The sequence below is a fragment of the Taudactylus pleione genome, unplaced genomic scaffold (genome assembly GCF_031769625.1).
Source record: "Taudactylus pleione unplaced genomic scaffold, aTauple2 ptg000178l, whole genome shotgun sequence".
NCBI classification, from domain to species: domain Eukaryota; kingdom Metazoa; phylum Chordata; class Amphibia; order Anura; family Myobatrachidae; genus Taudactylus; species Taudactylus pleione.
Window position 1 is genome coordinate 1,032,975 of NW_028284580.1, and position 17,620 is coordinate 1,050,594.

Genomic DNA, 17,620 nt, shown 5'->3' on the forward strand with positions numbered 1-17,620 from the left:
CGTCCACTGTTCTAGTGTCAGCAGACACAACCATCATCACCAGGATTGGCACTTGCACCAGCCCCATGCTAGGTGCAAGAGATCTGCTTGAAACAGATGTCCCTTTCCTGTACGCACAACTCCGCATGGAGGTTTAGATACATGCCCATGATATTCCTATGACACTCCTATCAAAAATAGCTGCACCATGCATCCTGATACTTGTCATCTAGAAACGGCTACTTCATGTTAGTCACACAAGATGCTGCACGCACCTATTTGTGACTTTGGATGCATTGTGCGGCGCGCGCGTACATCATGTTTTGCAGTTCAGATACATGCACAGTTGGTTTGAAAACACTGGATTTCAGTATCATCTGTATGCGGTTTATACTCAAATCTACCTATCCTCCTCAGATTTGTCACCATCTGTATTGGTCTCAGTGGAGTCCCTACATTGGGTGACACCCGTTGCAGTGAGTAGAGTAGTGCAAGCCGCACACAAATAAAAAGGAGGTGTGGCCTCATAGTAAGGGGCGTGGCCTCACGGTAAGGGGCATGGTCTCGTGGTCCGAACCCCCGTTTTAGTCTCTCAGGGGGGTCCCGGAGGTGCGGACTGCCCACGGGGACCAGTCTATTTGCAGTGCCAGCTCCATCACTGTATCAGGAGCAGAGTGTTGCATGTAATGCTACAGTGGAGCACCCAGCTCCTGTCACTGAGGGGGAGTCTGCACTTTGGTGTCACCACTTATCTCAAAAAAATCCCCCAACCCGACTTCACTGCCATGCACAAGATCTGCATCTCTCATTCACACGCATGACCTGCTCCCATTCACGGCTGCAGGACTTTTTCGGGCTATACCCACTCTGTGGAATGCCAACCCACGCACAATAAGACTTTCCTTTAGTCTCCAAACCTTCAAGCATTCCCTGAAAACTCACCTCTTCAGGCAAACTTATCAAATTCCAGAACCACAAACATAACCTCCATAAGCTTCCCTATCTAATTACATCCTCTCTATACAGTCAACACATATTTTCTTTTTCTTTACTTTCACATCCTCTATGTGACTGGGTCATGCAGCCCACTAAGAACCTCTGAAATCTGCCTGGACCAATATGCAATAGGTGGCACCTATCCTTGTGCATCAATGCCTATCTCCGTATTGATTGTAAGCTTGCGAGCAGAACTCTCTTACCTTTTATATCAGTCTATTATTACCCACTGATGTTCTATTACTGTTTGTTCCCAATTGTAAAAAGCAACTGAATATGCTGTCGCAATATAAGTAACTGATAATAAATAAAATAATAAATAAAACAGGAGGCGTCGTTTTTCGGCCCAATGTGTGTACCTGAATGATATCATTTAAGCTTCTGATATAACAAGCAAACTTAAATATGTTTTCTGTTGCCTACATATAATAGTCTCAGAAAGTCACTTCTATATATAAAGATGCAATAGTATAGTTGATGTAGTTGAACTTTATGATCCATTGCAAACACAAATAAACTAGCGGATTGACAATTAAATATAACATAATAACTATGAAATAACACATCTAAAATATAAGCTCTTACACTTCCAGCAATGTAGAGTCCATCTCTATAAAGTGCCATAGTGTGTATGCTTCCATCACATAGCACAGGTCTTGGTGACTGTTCTGGAGAAATGAAGTGTTTCTATTAGTGAGCAGGGTGTCAAATAACACATATAAGTTGTGTAAATAATAAAATATAACACTAGTGCATTGATCTTGGAAATTGGTGAAATGTATGGATAAGAATCTAATTAGTATAGTAATACAATAGATTCTTAACTAGTGTTGAACTAAATCCAGAATTTGGCTGAATGAAGAAGGTTTCTTTGGCAAAGGCCTTCTAGCCCCAAAGAACTACATTGATAGAATGCATTCATTGATAGATTTTATCTGCAACCAGCTCTGATTATATCATAATTACTGTATGTAAACATTCCTTTACTGTATACGGTACTTGTCCCCTTCACCCATTCCTGTCCTGCCTCTCTAATAGGGCATACACACGAGACAGCATCTTTGAACGATATGAATGATAACGATATCGTTCAACAATATATTGTTCATATCGTTCAGTGTGTATTCAGTGAACGACCAACGATGCATGCTCCCACTGGATGATAACGATATCTTTGATCGTCCGTACATGCAGGCCAATTTGGACGATATCATCAAGAATTGCCTGTTCAGAGATGTGGCAGGATGACTTCACTGAAAGATATCTTTCAAAGGGAATGGGTATGTAATGCTGTCTGTCGGGATGCCTCCTGTCAGAATACAAACAGTGGCATCCCGATGGTTGGTATCCCGATAGGGGTCGTGTAAGTATACTTATCCTCCCCCTTCCCCCCCTATAACCCTCCCCACCTGGCACCCTAACCCTTCCCGTTAGTGCTTAAACCTAACCCCCCCCCTTCGTGCCTAAACCTAACCCTCCTCCCTTAGTGCATAACCCTAACCCCCCCAGTGGTGCCTAACCTAAACCCTCCTCCCTAGGGGTGCCTTACCCTAACCTCCCCCTCAAAAAAACCTAACCCTAACCCCACTACACTCCCTAAATCTAACACCCCCCCTACAGCTAACACTAAGGGCGCCCCTAACCTACCTCGTTCGGGCTGGCGTCCTTCGGCGTTCCAACGTCGGGATTAAGATAGGCGTCTGTATTTCAACGCCTATCTTAAGTCCCTTGTCAGGATCTCCCTGTCTGTATTGAGACCGGCGGCATCGCGGCTGCCGGTCTCATTACTACATCTCCTTTCAAAGATATCTATCAGTGTGTACACCCAATATTGTTTGTCTTGCACTACAGAAAGTTCAAGGGAAATCTTTCACCAATATCGTTCATACAGCACATCGTCCCGTGTGTATGCACCTTAAGTGGAAGGAGTCTCAAACAATGCACTATTGAATAGATACTGTACTACATTAGATTGTAAACTCTCATGAGCAGGGACCTCTCTCCTTGAGTCATCTTGTCTGTTCCCACCTCATCCACCTATAAATCTTTGTGTCTGATTTAGAGGTGGACCATACTTGCTGACTTTCTGACTGAACCCAGCGGAATGCAGGTGGGCAGTTCAGGGGTGTCACTGTGGCACTTGCCCCTGCTATACACTGCTGAGACTATTGGCATTGTAAAGTGGGGTGCTGGCTACGACAACGCAATGCAGCACAAACCGCATCATCGTCCACCCGAACCATCCTCTTTACTAGGAGTGGGTGACTAGAATACTCTTCCGAGTGGCCAAGAGCAGCACCCGAGATTCGGAACCCCCCCGGCCGTTCCGAGAGAGTAGGCAAATATGAGGTGGACACAGTGCTGATGTTTGTGCTGTTTGCTACTGTGCACGCGAGAAAAGTTCTGGAAACCCCTACAGTGCATGCGTACCATTGAAGGTATTCAGAGACCGCAGCTGTGTATGGCATTGCTCCCAGTTGAGCTGGAGGCAGCAGCTATCGGCATTCTCAGGAGGCAGCTTTTAAGTGATAGAAATAAAAGGCTGTCTCATGGGTGTATTATGAGAATATAACGGACTTGTCAGTGAATGCAGCTGCTTTCTCAAACACAGAGCTGCAGCCACAGAGGCTATGTTTAGAGAAAGTTCAAAAGGAGACATTGCGCCAGTCATAAGGCATTGTAAATATTGCTAGTCATCACGATGGTGTGCCACGGGTGGAGTGTTTGAGTCCCCATGTGGATTTGCACTGTTCACGGACATTGAAAGTGTGCATCTCAGGGCTTGCAATGTTCGGCGCTCGCAGGTACATACGGGGAAGGCGGAAACTAGCGTTTGCATTTTATTGCAGCTGCGTATCCGAAAGAAATCGCAGCAGCGCATGCATTTGCGTCCACCTCTGCATCAGGTCCCTTGTTTCTTCTATCCTGCATGTTTAATACATCTGTTATACCCTCGCAGCACCTGACACAATAAGTACTTGCCAAAGTCCTGCGGTGCCCGACAGGTAGACTCGGCTGTCATCTGTATAGGGATAGTGATGGTGGTCAAAGGATCGTATTCATTTACAGTTAGAAGTGGTACAATGTGAGAAAAGCAGAGGGATGAGAATAGCAATTTGAGTATATAGAGAGCGCGGGTGAAGGTGTGGGGTGGCACAGGTAGAGAAACTGAAGGTGTCAGCATTTGGAAATGCAGGACGCCAAGTAGGAGAGAACAGTTGTGAAAAGGCCAAGAGAGTGACAGGTACATATTAATCAGAAACAAACCAAATATAACATATTTTACCAGTTTTTGGTTGCTGTATAAGCGTAAGATTAGTAACTTTCTGTGTCTCTGGGTTAATGGACAATAGATGTCCTCCTTTACACCCCACATACAAGTCAGATGATGAACTCCAGCAATGAGTATTTGGCTTAACAACAGGTTTTCTTTGTGCTCTTGGCTTAAATACAAAAAAAATAAATCAATACATTAAATTTGGCACATTATACATTTTAAGATACATGTATGGACTAGACTGAGCTATACTTTATTTCAATGAAGTGGAAATTATTCATTGTAAAAATGTACGCTGTGAGGAATGCAGGTTGTGTTGTTCACATTAACGGGAAGTATTGTGACATTAGCTAAAATAGAATCAGCCACTGTATGTTCCCCTTTCCCCCAACGTGTGCACTCTGCATATGCCTTTGATGGAAGTGTTTCAGTGCCGTTTCCATCACAATCCCTAGAACTTTACTAAAGATCTGCAGTAACAGGATCACCTTGGTAACTGCGGAATTGGTAAGGAAAGCAGAGGATGCACAAGATGTAGGCTGTAGAAATACAACCTAGTATTCATAAATAAAGACCGTTCAAACACATTAACTGGCTGACAAACAGCACAAGATATTAATAGTTTTTTCATTCCTTTTAAATAAAACATTTAATTAGTTTATTTATTTACTAACATTTATTGATATAGGGCCTGATTCAGAGTTGTACGCTATACCAATGTATTTCCAAATGGAGTGATTGTTTGCCACTGCGCATGCGTCTAGATACATTACCGTAGTCACATGCTGCAAGTCTTTATTCACAGTGTGATTGACGGCTATAAAAGCAGACATGTCTCGTCCGTTTCGGGGGTCTGTGCGTTTGTGTACACAATTGCCGACAGCTGCAATGGCTCCGATGGGCGTCTCTATTCAAGTCCCGGCCGATGTTGCATTAGTATATATTTGCACATCCACAGCGAAAACCTCAGCTGCGGCAGCAATAGCGTACAACGGTGAATCCAGTGAATCCAGCCCATAGTGCCAACATATTGCATTGCACTTTGCAATTGGGAAAACAGCAATAAGACTTGTGACCGCATGTAATAACCTGCGAGATGCAGGCAGGGGCGCGTTTCCGGTGGTTAGCCTGTATTATTAAAGCAGCAATAATTTAAAAGGCAAAACCAGGTCTGCAAATGTACAATCTATAGGGAAGCAGGAATACATGAAGTTAAATGCAAATTGTATACTGACCCAGCCAGATTGCAAGAGTAAAACTGTGTACACACTGACAGATATATTGGCCGAACAATTGATTTTCCAATATTTCTGCTGCCCATCAGCCAGTGAGTACTCGCAATATGTCTGTGAATGACGCCGTTCACCGACATACTGCATTGGCTGTACTGCACAGCCGTTGGACAGATATGTCTGCAGACCCCCTGTACACACACAGTGGCAGCCGCGGGGAGGGGGATGGGACACGCCCCCAACCTGCCCTCCGGTCGCCCGGACCCGCGGCCAGACACAGACAATGGTTGTTCAGTGTGTAACTATGAATGACCATCATCTGCAGATAAATCTGTATAGTGTGTACCCAGCATAAGAAGTGCTCAGTGGGCTATATCATCCAGTCATACAGCAATGTTGGCAGCAATTTTTTCCTGGGATCAGAGGGTTGTTTGAATATGGAAAGAACCTCATGTACATTTTTTAACTGTATATACAGGGGAGGTAATTAGGTAGAATAGCTGAAATGGGTTAAGTGGATGGTTCTTGAATTTGATAAGATTGTCTGAAGTCCCGAGTCAATGAGGACAACTAGGCAGTGGGCTTAAAGCATAAGTTTGATTATTGTGCTGTCAACAATGGTAGAGATGTCATCAGAGCCGGCCCTAGGCATAGGCATTACAGGCAAATGCCTAGGGCATTTGCAATGCCTTAGGGGCATCCCGCCGCTCGGCAGCAGGGCCCGCAAACAGCAGTACTAATAATGAGTCACACTGACTCATTATTACAGTACTCACTCTGCGCTGCCTGCGGCTGGCCGGGGGCCGTACTGAGGAAGGAGGAGGAGGGGAGGTACCTTCTCACTGTACATGACCAGGCTGTCACACTAGACTGCCTGAGGCCCAACCCCTCCCCTCAAGACCAGCCCCAGCAGGGACCACACATCCTCTTCCAGGAGAGGTAAGTGCCAGTATCATATAGGGGTGGTATCTGTATGCAATGGGAAGGGGGTATATTAATGTAGTGTGTGTGGGGTGGGGTGGTGTAGCGTAGCGTATGTGTGGTGGGTGCTGTATTCTATGTGTGTGTGTGAGGGGTTTGTTCATATTATCTGTGCTATAAGTTATATGAGGGTCAGTGATGTTCTCTGTTATATGGTGCTCACTGCAGGTCTATCTGCATTATATGGCGCTCATTGTGTTATGTAGCGCTCACTGCGACGCTCTCTATATTATATTCCGCTCACTGTGACACTCTCTGCATTTTATGGCGCTCATTGCAACTCTCTGCGTTATATGGCGCTCACTGCGATGCTCTCTATATTATATGCCGCTCACTGTGACACTCTCTGCATTATATGACGCTCATTGCAACTCTCTGCGTTATATGGCGCTCACTGCGACGCTCTCTATATTATATGCCGCTCACTGTGACACACTCTGCATTATATGGCGCTCATTGTGTTATATAGCGCTCACTGCGACGCTCTCTATATTATATGCCGCTCACTGTGACACTCTCTGCATTATATGGTGCTTATTGCAACTCTGTGTTATATAGTGCTCACTGCGATGCTCTCTATATTATATGTTGCTCACTGTGACACTCACTGCATTATATGGCGCTCACTGCAACGCTCTCTATATTATATGCCGCTCACTGCGACGCTCTCTATATTATATTGCGCTCACTGTGACTCTCTGCATTATATGGTGCTCATTGTAGCTCTCTGCGTTATATGGCGCTCACTGCGACACTCTCTATATTATATGCTGCTCACTGTGACATACTCTGTATTATATGGCGCTGATTGTAGCTCTATGCGTTATATGGCGCTCACTGCAACGATCTATATTATATGCCACTCACTGTGATACTCTCTGCATTAAATGGCACCTTTGCATTATATGGCGCTCACTGCGGCATTCTCTGCATTATATGGCGCTCACTGTGACTCTCTGCATTATATGGCGCTCATTGTGTTATATAGCGCTCACTGCGACACTCTCTATATTATATGACGCTCACTGTGACACTCTCTGCATTATATGGTGCTTATTGCAACTCTGTGTTATATAGTGCTCACTGCGATGCTCTCTATATTATATGTTGCTCACTGTGACACTCACTGCATTATATGGCGCTCATTGTGTTATATGGCGCTCACTGCAACGCTCTCTATATTATATGCCGCTCACTGCAACGCTCTCTATATTATATTGCGCTCACTGTGACTCTCTGCATTATATGGTGCTCATTGTAGCTCTCTGCGTTATATGGCGCTCATTGTAGCTCTATGCGTTATATGGCGCTCACTGCAGCGATCTATATTAAATGCCACTCACTGTGATACTCTCTGCATTAAATGGCACCTTTGCATTATATGGCGCTCACTGCGGCATTCTCTGCATTATATGGCGCTCACTGTGACTCTCTGCATTATATGGCGCTCATTGCAACTCTGTGTTATATGGCGCTCACTGTGACACTCTCTGCATTATATGGCACTACTGATACCTTATGTGCTGTGAGGCCACCACTCACTAGTTCCACCACTGGGCTGTGGCAAGTAAAATGGACATGGGAGGGCATTCTGTGCATGCCCAACCGCAGCCACTCACATCTCACGGCTCCGCCTCCATCCATAGCCCAGCACCCACCAAATTCAGCAGGGAGAGGCCAGCTGGAAAAACAAGCAGGGGTGGGCGCGACTGCCTCCCTGGACCTAAAGAGAGTGAGTCTAAAGCTGGGTACACACTTAACGATGTGTACCCAGCACGATATCGCTACTAGCGGGACCCAGCAGGGATCCCAGTATCGGCAAGTGCATACACACTTGCCGGTGCCGAGAGCGATGGCGGGGGCCATGCTGCATTCCGCAGCATAGCCCCCACTGACCAGTGGCAAACGCAGGATTTCCAGAGTGGGGTTTCCAAATGCTTAATTTTAGAGCAGGTGTGGCCAGTCCATGAAGAGAGAAGAATTAGTACTTAACCAGCTTTAATAAGCGTCATACAAAGTATATTGTGTGTAATAATTCCAGCATATACAGGACCAGCGCTCATAGTAAGCCATTAGATGCGCCAGTAGGCCATCCTGCCTGAGCTGAACGTATTTATTTTAGATGTGGGCACCATTCCAGAGCATGGGAGCAAGTCTGGGAGCCTGGAGGAGCAGCAGAAAAACCTAGCACTGCCCCGGACATACTGTATATGTACATATTGGGCTCTATAGCAGTGCATCTCTAACTGCATGTTTTCCAGATCTTCTAGTTGGTGCACAGGTTATTTATTACTGGCAGATACATGTTAAAAGATCCACACGTGGTGTTAATTATTTTATTTGTGATACTGAGAAGAACATACAGCACTAGTAACTATTATATTACTATTTCTATTGTGGTCATAGTGTAGGCTAGGGAGGGGGGTTTCCAGGCAGATGGAAACCCCCCCTGCATTTGCCTATGCTGACTATATCACCCGTCGGACTTGTATGCAGGTTCAACGGATGATGCTGCTGTCAATGCGTTGGCGCGTGCTATATTTAATGACGTAGCGGTTTCACACTGGCCAATGTGGACAAAATGTCGTCCGATCCACCAGATTGGAATACATAACGTCTAGTGTGTAGCCGGCATAAGGGCCCCATTTATTAACAAAGCAAAACACCCGAAGCATTTTTATATTTAGAGTGGCAGTGGCACAAACGAAAATGCCCCTCAGGCGAGTTGCGGCAAAGTCCTCCTCGTCGGCCACGTCCTCCGCTCCGCATTAGGCTGCCAGCGATGGGCTTCTGTTTAATGTGCATGCGCGACGGTCCGTCTGCGCATGTGCATGCCACTTAACCCAGAGGGGACACGGTAGTGCCTGGAAGGCTTCGCTGAAGCCAGAAAGGCAGCGCTGGATCCCCATTGCCGGCAATGGAGACCGCATCGCTCTCGCCATCTAAAGATGGCGAGAACGATGCTGTGACAAACACCAGTAATCTTAGATTACTGTTGTTTGTTAAATACAGAAAGAATGACATAACCCTTTTAGCGAGCCCTATAGGTGTTATACTTCATTGATAATGGGGCCCTAAGTAAGTCAGCTGAGCTCTCAGTTGGTAGAGGGGTGCTGCTGGATGACTGAGAGGTGCTGACTGTGCTGGGAAAGGGGTGTAAAGAGACCAACCTGGCCAGGGATACCGACTGTGCTGGATGACTGATGGGTGCTGTGCTGGGAAAGGGGTGCATAATTAATGAGCTCAGGGGTGCTGTGCTGAATAGGTAGTGTATAGATCCCCTTCAATATTTGTACCTGGAAATGACATGCAGTGAGAGTGGAAGTTCCATGCCCATACAGTCCACAAAAAGAAGAAATTTGTCCACTTGCGGGCTTGTTTCGCTCGCCACGCTTCGGGCACAGTGGCTCACTTTGCTTGCCACAGGTTTATATTCCCCCTTTATGCTTACGTGGATAGTAGTGAATGACTTTGGGCAGTACCAGACAACATCAGGGTACAAATACTGAAAGAGATCTATCCACTACCGTCCTGAATGATGGGTTCTGACTGCTTGATAAGGGGTGTATAATGAGGCATGGGGTGCTGTTCAGGATGTGGGGTGCTGGATGAGGCCAGGGCTACTGTGTTGAGAGGGGTGCTGTTCTGTGAGGCGGGCAGTGAAAGGGTAGTATGTGGTGCTGTGAGGTGGGCAGCAACTGGATCAGTGTGTGTGCTGTATATATGTGTGGGTGTGTGTACATGTAGCTATATATCTATCTATAGAGAGAGAGAGGGAGATGTAATAAATGTGTCAAAATGGGGGCAAATGAATCACAATTTTATGTCCTCTGCCAGACGCCTAAAGAAAGAAGAGAAAAAAAAGAAAAGGAAGAGGTAAGTGAGTATCATGTTTGAAGAGGTGGGGGAGAGTGTCTGTAGAGTGGTGGGATTATCTGCTAGGGGGCACCAGCCAAAATCTTGCCCAGGGCACCAAATTGGTTAGGGCCGGCTCTGGATGTCATGTAGGTAACTCCTGTTGTCTGGTGGGTATATTATTAGCTCTGTTTTTGAAATATTGAGCTTGAGGTGGCAAGTGAAAAACCAAGATGGTATAGCAGAAGGTCAGTCAGTAACACAGGCCTATACTGAGATTAAGAGTTTTGGAGATCTGGAATAGACAAGAAAATGTGGGTATCATATGCATAGAAGTGATATCATAATCCAAATGAGCTTATCAGTTTTCCAAGAGAAGTGGTCTAGATAGAGAAGAGCAGGGTACTCAGGACTGAGCCGTGAGGTACCACTACTTGTAAAGGAAGCAGTGTGGAAGTGGATCTAGAGCAGTGGTCTCCAACCCGTAGCTTGGGTGTAGCCACAGGGAAGCGAATCAAGTGACTGCCATAGCCGCTGACCTGCCGCGCTTCCCCATGGTTCCAGTCATGGCGTCTATGACTGTGCGACTCCTGTCCAGCCCTCCCGGAAAATCACACAGCAGCCCTGCTTATATATTTTGTTCCTCTTCTACACTTCGCTCCTTGGAGCCGATAATTAACAGTGAAATGTGCCTGTTCTTAAACTTTATTTACAAATTGCAACAATATCACTGTATTAACTAAGGCCCTGATTCAGAGCCGGACGCTATAGCGAGTGGCCAGGAAGATGGTCAAGACCATCGCGACCATCGGGCTTGCGACAAGACCCTTGTGGTAGGGTCTCGTTGCCGCAAGCCCTGTAATGCTTTTGGCTCTATCAGAACCAAAGGCACTCCCACTGACATCACTTGTGATGTCAGTGGGGCCGGCCCCAGACGGTAGGCGTTCCCATGGGAACACCTCCGTCTGGGCAGCCACGCCCCTGGCATGCCCACCAAAGGGGACGTGCTGTCACTCATCATCGACAGCATGCCCCCTTTGGTACGAGACCCGGAGCGACGGCTTGCCCGTCGCTATCCAGGTCTCGCGCATTCGCACTACGGAGCCGGCTCCGTTGTGCGCATGCGCACTGGGCCAACATCGACCCGCTTGCGAGCGCTCAGCGCTCGCGAGCGGGTCTGAATCAGGCCCTAAATTCATTGTTGTTAACTATTAAATCTTTTTTTTCGTTTTCATTAAATGACCTTCAATTGTTCAGTTATTAGCCAGATTTTTTTTTTTCTATAATTTTAGTAGCTCTTCAGGAGGTTTAATTCATCTAGAGTAGCTCACAACCCAATTAAGGTTGGCGACCACTGATCTATAGCAGGGGTAGCCAACCCTGGTCCTCGAGCGCTACCTACAGTGCATGTTTTTCAGGTCTCTTCACAGAATTACAAGTGGAATAGTCAGAGGCGTCACTAGTGTTGGTGTCACCCGGTGCTATAACTCATGGTGACACCCCCCCCCACCAAAAAAAAAAAATAAAATTGATGCGCAGCTCCGCAAACTCTCCCCAAATACCAGTCCAGCAGACACATTTACACAATGCCCCCAGTAGTGGTGTCCCGTATGTAGTGCCCACAGTAGTGCTGCCCCTTATGCAGTGCCCAGATGCAATGTCCCCAGTGGTAATGACCCCTAATAGTGCCCCCAGCTGTAGTGGTAATGCCCCTTATAGTAGTGCCCTCTATAGTATTAGTGCCCCCTATAGTAGTAACCCCAGTATTAATGCCCTTAGTAGAAATGCCCCTAGTAGTAATGCCCCCATTAGTAGTGCCCCTAGTAGTAATGCCGTCAGTAGTAATGTCCCCTGTAGTAGTGCCATCAAAAGTAATGCTCCCTGTAGTAGTGCCCCCATTAGTAATGCCCTCTAATAGTGCCCACAATGGCAGTGGTAATGCCCCCTATAATATTACCCCCAGAAGTAATGACCCCTATTGTATTGCATAGAGTGTAACAGTGACTGCCAGATAATGCAGAGAGCGTCATGGTAACCGCCGGATAATGCAGAGAGCATCGTAATAACCGCCAAATAATACAGAGAGCATCGTAGTAACCGCCAGATAATACAGAGAGCATCGTAGTAACCGCCAGATAATACAGAGAGCATCGTAGTAACCGCCAGATAATACAGAGAGCATCGTAGTAACCGCCAGATAATGCAGAGGGCATCGTAGTAACCGCCAGATAATGCAGAGGGCATCGTAGTAACCGCCAAATAATGCAGAGACCATCATTGACCCACATATAACCCATAACATGAATACACCCCTTATACACACAGAAACACAATGAGTATACCCACACACATACATTAATACACCATCCCCAGCATAGACACTCTCTCCTCACTGAATTAGTTACTTCCCATTACACCTACTGTATACATTAGACCATAGTCACTGTGCTGGCTGCTGCTGCTGCTGCACTGCATGCTGTCTCCCAGCTCCTTCTCATCCTCTCTGAGTGGGAGGTCAGAGGATCACGCTGGGAAGAAGCAGGGACAGTGTACAAACTACTTGTCAGTATTGAAGTGTAATCAACAGTATTTGAATACACTTGTAAACTGGCAAATGTTTTGTAGACTGTCCCTGCCTGCTCCCAGCGTGACGATCTGTAAGGCAGGGAGCTGATTCACTGAAGAGAGGAGGAGCAGGAGCTCAGCTGCCATCCACCCCAGCGGCTTCAGTCAGGCTGATCGTCTTTACACTGACAGCAGGTAATCAGCCCCGTGCCTCTAGCCCTCCAACACATGGAGGGGACTGTATGAAGACCACAGCCGCACTTGCCACTTACTGCACAGTAGGCTGCCGCTGGCTGTCTCAGTGTGACAGGCGCAGCGGCATCCGGCAGAAGTAAAAACTGTCTCAGCAGCTGCTGCAGGGAGAGCGCCTCTCCAGCCTGGCGTCTCCCTGCAGTGCAGGCTCTGCTGAGCGGGGGGCGGGGATGAGTCAGAGTTTGGTGTCACCCCTTTGGAGGGTGACACTCGGTGCGGCCCGCACCCACCGCACCCCCCTTGTGACGCCACTGGGAATAGTTAGCTTCACCTGTGGATCTTTTCAAATGTGTTAGTGAGTAATGAATAAACCTGTGCACCAGCTAGGTGGTCTGGAAAACGTGAACTGTTAGTAGCTCTCGAGGACCGAGGTTGGCTACCCCTGATCTAGAGTAACAGTGGGGAATTCAATTAGCCATGATAAAGAAATCACTTGTTGTGCGTTATTCTCGCATCCATGGAGCAATGATTCACGTCTATGTGCACTCCCCTTCTTTGCCCAATCCAATTGCAAAAGTCACGTTGCGGCTTTCACACGCTAATTTTTGCTGGTTTTACCAGCGATAAGTATAGGTGAAAATGGGGAAATCTGCCTGGTATAGGATGACTAGATGGAAGTGTTTTAGTAGCCATAGTAAACGTGTTTGGGGTACTTAAATTGTCTCAAATAACTGTTATATGCATTTTTCTAAAACAGTCAAATAATGATAGAAAGCAAGAGTTTTTTTTACAAAATAAATGTTCCACTTAAATTGGGGAAGCATAAAAATGCCTACAAGTATATATTTGTGTCATTTAAAGACACTTTGAAAAAACCTTCAAAATACACCTTTAACAACCACCTGCTGTCTTAAAAACAGCTGTCCCACTCATATAGCACCCCCATCAATTAACCCATTTTCCTGCACTTTAGCACCTCAAAAATGACATGTAATTATTGGCCAAATTAAGCTAATTAAAAAAATATGTTTGCCTAATTAATTAGTCATTAAGGAGGTTGTCCCAGTGGTTTTGAACCAAGTCCTGACATTTTTACCTTAAAATAGGGATTTTCCCCAACTTATCACCTGCTCAGGAGATGGTGAAAACTAATTTGCAATAAATGCTATGGAATTTCCATCAGCGAAGAACATTGCTAGTAGGATTGCACAATAAGTATTTAGTCGCACTATAAGCCGTTTTTCACGAAAAAAGCGGCTTATCGTGGCTAATTGATTCTTGCCTGTAATAGTGATTTGATAAGTAGGATGAGAACGAGGATAGCACCATGTGCTGAAGACTTAGGAAATTAAATATTTGTATGACAATAGACTTGTCAAAAGTGTAAAATGCAGCAGATATCCAGGATAATTAGAAGTAATCGCAAATTGAAAAAATGGGAGAGGGAAATGGGAGTGACTTCTGCAATTAGAAGTAATCACTGACCACCTTGGCCAGTGGAGTGTTGGGAACGGAAGCCTGACTGAAGAGGATCAAGCAGGTTGTACAAAGAAAGAAATCGTGTGAGCAGAGTGTAGGCAAGACTCTTATGAAGCTTTGATGGGCAATTAAGATGAGAGATTGGAGGTAATTTGATTAGAGAATTTGGGTAAGAATTTAGTTTTTTAAAAATAGGAGTAATCACTGTATGCTTGAATAAGGATGGACATATAGCAGTAGAGAAAGATTACATATTTTAATTAAGGTTGGGATAAATACAGGAGATAGGGATCGTCTGATTTGTGAGAGTATAAGAGACAATGGGGGGGGAAGGGGAAGAACGGAGTATCCCCGCACAGGTCGGAACTTATCTACAAATTCTATTCCAGCCAGTTTTCGCCTACGTGGAAAGTCAATGCAATGTAATAGGCGAAAAAGATCCGCCTAAGAATAGCGGGAGAAAAGAAGTGCAAAAATGTTATTTTGGGGTGCAAAGGTGGGGAAACCACTCAGAACCCTTGGGACAGCCCCCAAAGGATAACTATGTCCAAAAATCTGGGGAAAAAAACATAAGAACACCCCAAAACAGTACTTTCATTTTGTGGGCGAAGAAGTACAAAGTGGGGGGGACAAACATATAAACTAGCGAAATAGACTTCTTAGGGGTCTACAAGGATGGGTCAGGTGTTTTTGGGATTGCAGGTGCATGCCGCAGGTGCGTTTTTCATGTTTTTTAAAACTTTACCTTAGAGACATAAAAAGATGCTAGCACCCATTTTCAAGTACCCCAAATTTGACTTGACTATTTATTTTCACCAAAAATACGGCTTTATGCCATTTTTCACTACATTAACAAGGTCGCTAATAACAAGGATTTTAAACAACTTCAGTACCCCAAATAGTTTTATTAGGGCTATTGGAACACTTCTACATTGATTTCCAATATTAGTGCATCTTTTTGGGGGTTCAGACTGATTTCCCCTATTCTGACAGTACTTTCCGCCTGTTCTGCATTCGCCGCTTGCTGTTTTCGCCTGGTTAGTAATTGAATGCAGCCCAGACGGTGTAATGTTTAGTGTTACTGCCTCACAGCACTGAGGTCGTGGGTTTGATTCCCACCACGGCCCTAACTGTGTGGAGTTTGTATATTCTCCCTGTGCTTGCGTGGGTTTACTCTGGTTTCCTCTCACACTCCAAAAATATACTAGTAGGTTAATTGGCTCCCAACAAAAATTAACCCTAGAGTGTATGTGTGTGAGCATGTGATAGGGAACATAGGGCCTGATTCAGACTCGCTCGCAAGTGTCATGCGCTCGATAGCCAAGCGGGTCGATGAGCTCGATGGCCGGGCAGTGCACACAATGAAAATTCTTATGTATAAAACAGTTTCAAAATATTATTTCTGTAGCAAGAGACTGCACTTTTTTACCTTAGGTACTCAGTTACTGAGCACTGGCACTAAGGAAGTATCTTTGAGATGTCCTTATAGAGGGTGTCCAATTTTGCACACCTGCCTGTTTATTTCTTGTAAGGTGCTGACAAAAACCCTTGTGGTGCCATATAAATAAAGGATAATAATAATAACAGCAGACCCCATAATCTACTTACTTAATACAACCAAGACTGGTACTGTTTAAATAACTTTTCAAATCTGTTGCTTGGACATATGTAGTATAGTGCGACAAGATCTGTGTATGGTGTATAGTGGTTCTAATCCCGACAGTGGCAGCCTGGCAGAGGCAAAAATTCCCCTAACTCTCCCATAGGGGTGCCTAACCCTAACCTCCCACCCAAGTGCGTAACTCTAACCCCCCTCTAAGTGCCTAAACCTAACCCCCCTTCCCCGCAGCCTAACCCCAAGTCTCCCACGGGGGTGCCTAACCCTAACCTCCCCCTGGGGCTGCCTAAATCTAACCCCCCCTTCCCCTTGCCTAACCTTTACCTCACCCCTTCCCCGGGGGGTGCCTAACCCTAAGTCCCCCCGGGGAGTCCCTAACCCTTCCCCCACGGCTGTCCGCACCTGGCACCCGGTTTACCTTATATCGGTATGCCGGGTGTCGGCTCCCGACGTAGGTCTAATGACAGGCGTCGGAATTTCGACGCCTGTCATTAGTACCTTGCTGGGATTAGACAGTCGGGAAGCCGGCGGTCGGGATTTCGTCCGTCGGCTTCCCGTCTGCTTCCCAGCAAGCTACACAGTGGTGAGTTAGTCGAGTGTTTCTACCCTGGGGTACTTGATGTGATGTCCAGGGGTACATTATGGGGCTTGGTCATTACTACTGAACCGCTGCATAGGTGGCACCGTGGCACACATAAAAGTGAGTTTGACCAAAAGAAGGCAAGACACTTATCAGTGACAAGGATCAAAATAAAAAAGATATTTCAATGTTTCTCATTATTTGCCAATATAAAGTCAATACAATATAAGTATATATTCTCTAGAATGCGTACAAATAAAGCCCTTGCTGGCCCAAAAAAATCTTATAAAATGTATTTGTGTAAATTAGGGAATACAAATGTTATGCTGGTTATACTGGAAGATCACTAAAACATAAATACTGGTTTGGTGATAAAGGAGTGAAAAGCTTCTTGGGTTTGTCTGTTAAGCAACTTCCCACCATGGAGAATATGTTACAGATGTGATAAGATGCAGCATGTACAGTTAGTACTGACTTACTTTGAAGTCTTCTGCTTCGTTACCCACTAAGCCAGCAATGGCAGGTACAGGCATTAGAGGTCCAATATAGGAAAGTTGAATGTCTACTTGAGCACTGATACGTCCATCCTCTGCAGCCACAGTACCATCCTCATTGGGAAGTATGATTGGCCTGTAAATTAAAAGTTATGTCACTAGTTTCTAGTGAATTAATAAGATAAAGTCTCCTATATATTAGTTCAGCTCACAACATAGTTGCCTCCACTGTATGTAAGTGAAATATGTGCTTAAAGGGCAATTTAAAATGATATATGAATAACACGCAAATATTTCGTTCTGTCAAATTAATTAAACTGACCGGATGTGGGCTTGTTATACCAATCTAAATCCAAATCAAATTGTATAAAA

At 45.5% G+C, this 17,620-nt stretch overlaps 1 protein-coding gene across 1 annotated transcript in view; it reads right to left on the minus strand.

Annotated features, from left to right (window-relative positions):
• Nucleotides 1-17,620, minus strand: part of CFAP43 (cilia and flagella associated protein 43) — a 119,722-nt gene that overhangs the window by 97,949 nt on the left and 4,153 nt on the right. Inside the window, exons 5-7 of the mRNA XM_088475760.1 lie at nt 17,234-17,384; nt 4,262-4,418; nt 1,561-1,643 (exon numbers count right to left, since the gene is read on the minus strand). Coding sequence (XP_088331886.1) covers nt 1,561-1,643; nt 4,262-4,418; nt 17,234-17,384 — 391 coding nt within the window. The remainder of the gene's footprint in view (nt 1-1,560; nt 1,644-4,261; nt 4,419-17,233; nt 17,385-17,620) is intronic.